The following is a 10000-nucleotide window of genomic DNA, read 5'->3' as shown; positions in this document are numbered from 1 at the left end:
CACATTCACATTCCTTCAGTAGGTTTTACGTGATGCCTGCACAAACACACAAACACACAGACACACAGACAAAAATCCCCAAAACAATCGTGATGTGCTCTACTACTCATCTTATGTCACCACAAATGACTTTTTTCAAAAATATCTTCAATGTACAGACAATGTCCTCCACCCTTGGAAGTGCGGCACCTCCTGGGCGTTCCCCCATGCTGTGGACCCTCGAGGTTCAGGTGGTGAGGGTGGAACTCCTGGTGTAGAAGACTGTGTTTGCATTATAAGCCATGTCATCATAGGCCATGTGTCTCTGGTTATAAATCCTACAAATCATAATTCAAACAGAAAACGTTCTTCAGTACAGATAGAATGAAGAAGGTTTTAGGAACAGCGACGGTATCAGAGGGTGAAACTGAATGGGGCAAAGAACTGTGCTCATCCTGCTTGTCAGAAATTCACTCTGGATCTGCTCTACAGTAGGTGTTTACTGGGAGGTACTGGTTTACCTGGGAGGTACTCCATGTTGCCAGTGTCATGGATTGTTTCAGCTGGTGTTGGCTTCCTGGGGGATAGATGATGGACACCTTGGTGAAGCCTGAGTTTTTTCGCTGAACCTCCATAATGAAGGCCTGTGAAGCATCAGGGTACTTAAGTACAGATGCTGAGGTGAAAGCTTCACTGAGGCTCTCAGAGGCTGGTCCAGTAGATGGGTTCCACCGCAACCCCTCAGTGCACTTATTAAGATCATTAGGAATTTTTGTTATTATTATATGAGGGCGTTTTCCATTGATCATACTGAACCCTCTGATGAAGTGATAATAACTGAGATTTAGGATTTAAATGTTGAATCTTAATAATGTAGTGCAAGAATGTCATTTAGCTCATGTGAGATTCACAATAGAGCAGAAGTTCAAGCGGTCTAGACAGTCCCTTTTTTGAGATGTTGGGCAGAGTAAGCAAATCACGAATCCATAATCCATAATGTCCTGCAGTATATTTCTCTGTTTATGAAGCACTTAGGGCTGAATACAGCGCGTATGGGATGTACTCGTAGTGGCCAGAGGTGGTGCTGAAGTTCCTGCTGTAGTGTGTGTGTGTGTGTGTGTGTGAGAGCAGGTGTCTGGTTCTCAGGTTGCTGTACAGAGTCAGAGTCAGATCGTAAGTGTCTGGGTTAATAAAGTGAACTGGATGAGACTGGAGCAGGAGGCGAGGGACCCGCGGAGGTGACGTTAGGAAATAAGAGGGGGCAGAGACGATCCATCCCTCCAGGCCTGCCGGCACTTATGGGTCTGATATTAAAATAAGGGTGTAAGTTGTGTTTTAATAATGTCAAGATAATGAAGTACAAGCAAGGAGAGAGAGAGAGAGAGATAGAGAAGGAGGGAGAGAGAGGGGGGAGAGAGAGAGAGAGGGAGAGAGAGACAGGGGGGGAGAGAGAGGGGGGGAGGGGGGGAAGAGAGAGAGAGAAGGAGGGAGAGAGAGGGGGGGGAGAGAGAGAGGGGGGGGAGAGAGAGGGAGAGAGATAGGGAGAGAAGGAGAGAGAGAGGGAGAGAGAGAGAGAGAGAGGGGGGAGACAGAGAGAGGGAGAGAGAGAGGGAGAGAAGGAGAGAGAGAGAGGGAGAGAGAGAGGGAGAGAAGGAGAGAGAGAGAGAGAGGGAGAGAGAGAGAAGGAGAGAGGAAGAGAGAGAGGGAGAGAAAGAGAGGGGGGGAGAGAGAGGGAGAGAGAGGGGGGAGAGGGAGAGAGAGAGGAAGAGAGGGAGGGAGAGAGAGAGGGATGGAGAGAGAGAGGAAGAGAGAGAGGGAGAGAGAGAGAGAGAGAGCAGTTGTCAAGGTTGAAGATAACTAGGGTTTGACTTGTTTTATGCAAATGTTACATTTGTTCCTATAGAAAAGCTCCTCATATAGAGACATTTTAAATGTACATTATTAAAAAAAAAAAAAATTATTCTTTGGCTGAAGAGGACTGAAGATGAAGGATGATGAAGGATGTCGTGCTTCTCAGAGCAAACTGCGTCAGTCCACTAGTGATGGATAGAATGATCATGAACGATTCGTTCTTTTTAACGTGACTCTTTAACGTGACTCAGATGATAGGTTACGTACAGGAAACAGAAGTGAGTATTTACCGCTCGAGTCTTTGGTCCGAATCGTTTGTTTTTTTGTCACGTGACTCCCATAGACGCTACGCAGTGCAACAGATTCAAATGAACAAACGATTCGGTCCAGAAGATACGATGCCGAGCCGCTCATCCTGTTTATTATAATGTGTCCTTATCTGTATTGTAATACTTTCATTACTGGAACTGTAGACAAAATTTGTGTATGTAGACGTGTTGGGTGGTCTTTATTATTGAAAATGTAACATTTTATTTCATTTCTGATAAAAGAACGAAATGATCTAAATGATTTTAAAAAAGATTCGTTCATTTTGAGTCACTAAAATGATTTAAACTTCACATCACTACAGTCCAGTATAGTCTAACAGGACGAGGAGTGTGTGTGTGTGTGTGTGTGTGTGAAGAAACACAATGCCGTGACACTGTAACACACCACGGCCCTGGAAGTCGCTCCTGTTTGTTTTGTGGTTTTCAGCTCTCTGTCCAGCAGTTTTTATGTTTCTATTGGCCCACAAAACTCATGACATCATAGGTCAAAGTTCACCAAGATAAATTCAGGGCGGTAAAGCAAAAACCACCGCAGATGAAGAGGTAGATCACGTCGCTCACATCTCTCACGTCCGTCTCTCACCCTCTCAGGAAATCAGCTTTTCCATCAAGTAAATTTTATTTGTGTTGAGTCTGATGAAAAAGCAGAAACGCGCAGCATGTCCTCCGTGTCGCCATAGCAACAGATTAAAAGTCACACACGCTTTATGTTTTATTATGATGTCTGTACAGTCAGACTACACCGCTGAATGAATCGTACACGCCATCACTGATTCAATCTCGTCCGGGAGCTTATTCTTCTTCTTTGTCTCCTTTGTCTTTCGGCTGTTCCCTTTCAGGGGTCGCCACAGCCAATCATCTGCCTCCATCTAACCCTATCCTCTGCATCCTCTTCTCTCACACCAACTAACTTCATGTCCTCTCTCACTGCATCCATAAATCTCCTCTTTGGTCTTCCCCTAGACCTCCTGCCTGGCAGTTCCAACCTCAGCATCCTTCTACCGATATATTCACAATCTCTCCTCTGAACATGTCCAAACCACCTCAATCTGGCCTCTCGGACTTTATCTCCAGAACATCTAACGTGGGTTGTCCCTCTGATGAACTCATTCTTGATCCTATCCATCCTTGTCACTCCCAAGGAGAACGTCAGCATCTTCATCTCTGCTCCCTCCAACTCTGCCTCCTGTCTTTTCTTCAGCGCCACTGTCTCTAAGCCGTAGAGCATCGCTGGTCTCACCACTGTCCTGTACACCTTTCCTTTCATTCTCGCTGATACTCTTTTATCGCACAACACGCCTGACACTTTTCTCCACCCATTCCAACCTTCCTGTACTCTTCACCTCTGTTGCTCTGGACTGTTGACCCTTAAAATCCTGCACCCTCTTTACCTCTGCTCCCTGTAGCCTCACCGTTTCTCTTGGGTTCCTCTCGTTCACACACATGTATTCCATCTTGCTGCGGCTAACCTTCATTCCTCTGCTTTCCGGAGCATACCTCCACCTCTCCAAATTTTCCTCCACCTGTTCCCTGCTCTCGCTACAGAGCACAATGTCATCTGCAAACATCATAGTCCATGGAGACTCCTGTCTAACCTCATCTGTCATCCTGTCCATCACCAGAGCAAACAAAAAGGGGCTTAGAGACGATCCTTGATGCAGACTTACCTCCACTTTGAACTCTTTTGTCACACCTACAGCACATCTCACCACTGTCTTACAGCTCTCATACATGTCCTGCACCACTCTAACATACTTCTCTACCACTCCAGACTTCCTCATACAATACCACAGCTCCTCTCTCACCCTGTCGTACACCTTCTCTAAATCTGTCTACGTCTTGGAGCTTATTGATGCCAGGCTGAAACTCCGCCCCCCATCTGATGTCTATCTCAGACTCCACCCCTTTTCTGATCACATAAAGTGAAATCTGTTATGAAACTGGCATCACGATTTTGAGAACCTTTGAGAACGGTTTAAAGAATGTATAGATTATAGATTGTTTTAGTATCTTTAACATCACAGGGAATGTTGGCTCCGCCCACATCTATGACCTCACTCCTCCATCCTGCCTTTCTGTCTCTTATCAAGTTTTGTATTTTTAAGGATTATTGTGTCTCTTCAACACACACACACACACACACACACACACACACACACACTGCATGTAATAGGCTGTGGGTTTTGTGGTTGACGCTCTCCAGAGAAAACTCATTTCTGTTTCTCGCTATGCTAAAGGTCACGCCGTGCCGCGTACTTGTTTAGGAGATTAGCGAAGCAAAAGCGTCTGCAGTTTGACCCGACGCCTGCGTGCATTGTGGGTAGAAATGTGCTGTAATGCTTCGGGGGAAAAAACATTAAGTCACAGAAATCTCTGAATGGAGCGTAGGAGGGAGGAACGGATGTAGAGGGAGGGATGGAGCAATGGAGGGCTGTAAATTTAGTACATTTAATTAGACTTAATTACTGCCGTACGTGAGAACGTACACACACACTCACACACTCTCACACACACTTACGACAAAGTGACGCACGTTATATCCGTGTGTTTACATAACCGCTGGAGCGGCATGGTTCGAGATTAGAGTCTATATTAGGGCTCTGTAGGCGTCGTCCTCAACCCTTTATGTTCACCTCAGAGGGAGAGAGAGAGGGAGAGGGAGAGATAGAGTTATAGAGAGTGAGACAGGGAGAGATAGAGAGTGAGACAGGGAGAGATAGAGAGTGAGAGACAGGGATGGAGAGAGGGTAAGAGAGACAGGGAGAAAGAAAGGAGGAGACAGGAAGAGACAAAGATGGAGAGAGACAGGGAGAGAGAGACGGGGAAGAGAAAGACGGGGAGAGAGAGAGACAGGGAGAGAGAGAGGGAGAGACAGGGAGGGAGGAAGACAGGGAGAGTGAGAGAGACAGGGAGAGAGAGAAGAAGAGACAGGGAGAGAGAGACAGGGAGAGAGGCAGGGAGAAAGAGAGAGAGACAGCGAGAGAGAGAGAGACAGCGAGAGAGAGAGACAGGGAGAAAGAGATTCCTCAAAGGTTCCTCAAAGGTTCTCAGAGGTCTTTTTGAATAATTAAAGGTTAACTAATATACTGTATGTAAATGTATTAACATGATGATTATGGTTTCTATAGTAACAGTGGAACAGCAGTGTTGGTGTGTTGCAGTGCCTGTGGTGTGATTAAGGGTTCTTAACTTCCTCTTCAGGGTTCATCAGAGGTTTATTTGAACAATCAGAGTCCTTGGCTTTTTTACCTTGAACTATAAATCAGACAAAATAAATAAACAAGTTACGACCCCGAACTCTGCCATCAATTCTTATTAGCTTTCCAAACACCTAATCAACTCACGTAAAGTTCTTTAGATGGATCTATACACTGTGTTCCAAATTATTATGCAAATTGCATGTACGTGTCATAAACATTAAATTTTTAGTTTTTAAATTAAACTCATGGATGGTGTTGTGTCTCGGGGCTCTTTGGATCACTGTAATGAATCTCACACACCTGTGATAATTACTTTCCCAGATGAGCCCAATCAAAGGAAAAGTACTGAAGAAGGTTGTTCCACATTATTAAGCAGGCCACAGGTTTCAGCAACATGGGAAAGAGAAAGGATCTCTGCTGCCGAAAAACGTCAAATGGTGCAATGCCTTGGACAAGGTATGAAAACATTAGATATTTCAAGGAAACTTAAGCGTGATCATCGTACTGTGAAGACATTTGTGGCTGATTCCTGTGCCGCCCCTAACCAATGCTCACAAGCAGAAACGGTTGCAGTGGGCCCAGGCATACATGAAGACTCATTTTTAAACAGTCTTGGTTACTGATGAGTGTCGTGCAACCCTGGATGGTCCAGATGGATGAAGTAGATGGTTGGTGGCTGGCCACCATGTCCCAACAAGGCTGCGACATCAGCAAGGAGGTGCCAGAGTCATGTTATGGGCCGAAATCATGGGGAGAGAGCTGGTAGGCCCCTGTAGGGTCCCTGAAGGTGTGAAAATGACCTCGGCAAAGTATATCGACTGACCACTTTCTTCCATGGTAATAAAAGAAGAACCGTGCCTTCCGTAACAAAATCATCTTCATGCATGACAATGCACCATCTCATGCTGCAAAGAATACCTCTGTGTCATTGGCTGCTATGGGCATAAAAGATCATGGTGTGGCCACCATCCTCCCCTGACCTCAAACCCAAATCCTTTGGAGCATCCTCAAGCAAAAGATCTATGAGGGTGGGAGGCGGTTCGCATCAAAACAGCAGCTCTGGGAGGCTATACTGACATCCTGCAAAGAAATTCAAGCAGAAACTGTCCAAAAACTCACAAGTTCAATGGATGCAAGAATTGTGAAGGTGATATTAAAGAAGGGGTCTTATGTCAAGATGTAACATGCCCTGTTAGGATGTTTTTGATTAAAATAGCTTTTAATTTCAGTAAATATGACCCCCTAAAGCTGCAAATTCAACAAAAGCCCATTTTTAGTTCTTTAAAACCTATAAAATGTTTTAACTCTGTTGTGCATAATAATTTGGAACAATGCGTTTTCAGTTTTTTATTTTTGAAATAAATATTATCATCATTAGGACGTTTGTTCAATAAAATTAAAATTATACACTAATGGTTGATAACGAAAATTATACTGACTGTCATTTGCATTGACTAATTATGAAAATCAGAGAAAGATATTTGCGCAATAATTTGGAACGCGGTGTAAATCAGACAAAATAAATAAACAAGTTACGACCCTGAACTCTGCCATCAATTCTTATTAGCTTTCCAAACACTTAATCAACTCACGTAAAGTTCTTTAGATGGATCTATACACATCCTTGATTAGGATCTCCTGTTATGCGTTCTGTTATTTAGTAATGTACCTTTTAGGTTCTACATAACACCAGAAGATCTAAGCGTTCCTCCAGAGGGACAAGCTGAGGAACTCCTTCATGTAGCGTCCTGGGTTTGACCTTTTTCTTCTTACGAGTGATTCATAACAGCTGGGTGCACTTTTAATTAGCGAGCTGTTTAAGAGGAGAATCTATAACTGCAGAGTCTCGTGATGGAGCTCACACACACACACACACACACACACTCTCTCTTCTGTCTCGACATGTGTGGCCTTTGTGTTCAGGGTTTAAATGAAAAGCTTTCTGAGTCTGACCTCACCCCGACCTCGTTAGATAAAAGTCCAGCTGTGGTGTTTACAGTCGCCAGCTGTATTACAGCACACCGCCGCCGAGTCCTGCGCTCTGATTGGTCAGAAGGTGTTGGTTAATTCTCCCTAACAGCAGCCCTGACAGTAGCGCAGGGTTACAATAATGCGCTCGCTCTGATGTGTTGTGGTTTCCATAGTAACGCATAGTGCACGCTCGGCTGACTGATCAACTGATCATTGGCATGGAAGGAGTCTCCAGTGTCAGTGGTTGTTTACACGCCTCTGCAGAGTCTCAGAAACATCATGAGCTGCGCCGTGACCTTTAGTGGTTGTTCAGGGAGAGGAAAAAACGAGTACTTAGTTTCTGTCTGTCCATCTGTCTCTCTGTCCATCTGTCTCTCTCTCTCTCTCTCTGTCTTCATTTTCAGGAGTCTAATTAGCCGACACCTCAGATAAGGATAGCAATCAAACTGAGTGCTGTGACATTTGAAGGACAGGCATGCAATGTGCAATAAATATTTAACACACACACACACACACACGCACACACACACAAATCTGTCGCCTGAAACATTAGCATCAATTTTCAGCGTTTTTCCCGTCATGGTTGGTTCCTGTTCCTTCCTGCGCGTGTCTAATCTCCTCGCTCTCGCTCGCTTCAGGACGTTTAGCCCTAAAACGCTGCTCTCAGAACATCAAAGCTATGCGTGACATATTACTATAAATATTTAATATTTCATGGAATACATGATGTCATTATTCATGTTCTTTAGGGCTTTATATCTGACACACACACACACACACACACACGGCTGGTTTACAGATGCAGCTCATCTTCATCATTTATGATTTACTTTTATGGAACGATTCCTAATTATAATGTAAGGGGGCGGAGCCTGTGTCCACATTTCACTGATAAATGAAATCATTGTTTGTTTGTTAGTCCTGAATCAGAATAAACAGTGTTTACCTTTCAGCTTCTCAGAAACCCCTAAATCAGCAGAATCTGTCCTTGAGTGTGTGTGTGTGTGTGTATGTGTAATAGTGAGTCTAACAGCCTCGTTTTAAAAGGTCCTCAGTCAGTTCAGCTTCCGGAAATTGAAAGTGGGATCAATGTGAAGGATTGAACAGCTGACAGTAGGGGGGGAGGGGGGAGGGGGTGGTTGGGGGGTTGAGCAATAACACTCGATGTGTCCCGTATCTTATCTTCAGTCTTTAGTCGTACATGTTAAGTCATCTTTCTTTCAATCCATCCATCATCTCTCCATCTAATTAACCAGTCCCATTCATCTCATCCGTCCATCTGTCCATCCGTCCGTCCGTCAGCCCCTCGTCCCTTCCCTCCCTCAGTGATTCCAGATTTATTGTATTTCTGTAAAGCTGCTCTGTGACACCGAGTCCACTGTGAGACGCGCTACACAAACACACTTACACTGAAACACCTGAACTGAGTCTGTCCTCTGTCCATCAGTCCCTCAGCCCATCTTCTCATCCGTCCGTCCGCCCACCTATCCATCTCCTCCTCCATTCATCAAGCCAGCCACACGGCCCTTCATCCCCCGTCCATTCATTCATGCTTCTCTTACTCTTTATCCGTCCCGCGTACACACGCTCACATCCAGGAATTTATCCTTTAATGTTCTCTACCTTCATCTATCTCTCTATACATCCATCTGCCGGTTTATTAATGTACTCCATGACCATAAACTTTAATAGATGAAACATTACAGAAGATGAGACGTGTGTCAGAGAGCAGGATGAGATCATGTGACTCGGGTCGCTCACTTACTGATCACAATATCTCTCGTTCATAAACACATATTTAAATTAATTAAATGACAAGATTAGTTTGTGTTTCATTTTTGTAGTATTTAGGTTTGTTTTAGTTCTTTATTTTATTATTTTAAAACCCAAAAGTCCTCGTCTGAGAGAGCAGACGGATCAGAAATGACCGAAACGTTACACACATCCCGACCTGCACGTCATGTGAGACTCTTCATGATGTTGCCAGGTTGATCATTTTTACCCTCTCTGTTTGAGGGTTTCCTGGTTTCTAAATAAGAGCGTGACCAGATTATAGAATAACTCTTCTCTATCTCATTAATATTTATAATTACATTAATATTACAATACACATTCCTCAGTCTGTCAATCCTCTCCATACCTCCACCTGTCTATCTGTCACTTTTCTATTCTCTCTCTCTTTCTCTCACACCCCCCCCCTCGCTTCTACGACTCGTTTCTCTAACGACTGACCGCCTGCACCGCCGCCGTAATCATCAGACTCATTACACAAATATGCTTAATGAAGATTAGCGACAAAGGGCAGGGGTCAGAGGTCAATGGCCTCCAACTCACTGCACCGGAACACTGGATGATGCCAGGCGTAAACGTTCGGAAATGAGTGTGTGTGTGTGTGTGTGGTTGTTTGCTGCTTTATAAACTTTAACCTTTAACCAACCTTGTCATAATTTACTCCCTTGTCTTTTTTTCCCAGGATGCATTGCTACGGCTGGCCTCCATTGTTGATGCCAGCAGCCTCCGAGCAGAGATTAAAGAGACACTGGAGGCTGTGCTGCCCAAAGTGGTACGTAAACACACACACACACACACACACACACACACACACACACTGCAGACTCCAGTTTTCTTTTTACTGTATCATTGTTGCAGGAGCTGCAGGTTTCAGGATCC

General features: G+C 44.4%; 1 protein-coding gene across 12 annotated transcripts in view; it reads left to right on the top strand.

Moving 5' to 3' along the window:
* Positions 1 to 10000, top strand: part of LOC128532862 (cGMP-dependent 3',5'-cyclic phosphodiesterase) — a 168863-nt gene that overhangs the window by 101322 nt on the left and 57541 nt on the right. For all 12 annotated transcript variants that reach the window (XM_053506973.1, XM_053506969.1, XM_053506979.1 and 9 more), the window contains one exon: positions 9804 to 9893. In XM_053506973.1, coding sequence (XP_053362948.1) covers positions 9804 to 9893 — 90 coding nt within the window. The remainder of the gene's footprint in view (positions 1 to 9803; positions 9894 to 10000) is intronic.

This window comes from Clarias gariepinus, chromosome 11, assembly GCF_024256425.1.
Source record: "Clarias gariepinus isolate MV-2021 ecotype Netherlands chromosome 11, CGAR_prim_01v2, whole genome shotgun sequence".
NCBI classification, from domain to species: domain Eukaryota; kingdom Metazoa; phylum Chordata; class Actinopteri; order Siluriformes; family Clariidae; genus Clarias; species Clarias gariepinus.
This window is presented reverse-complemented; position numbering and strand designations above follow the sequence as displayed.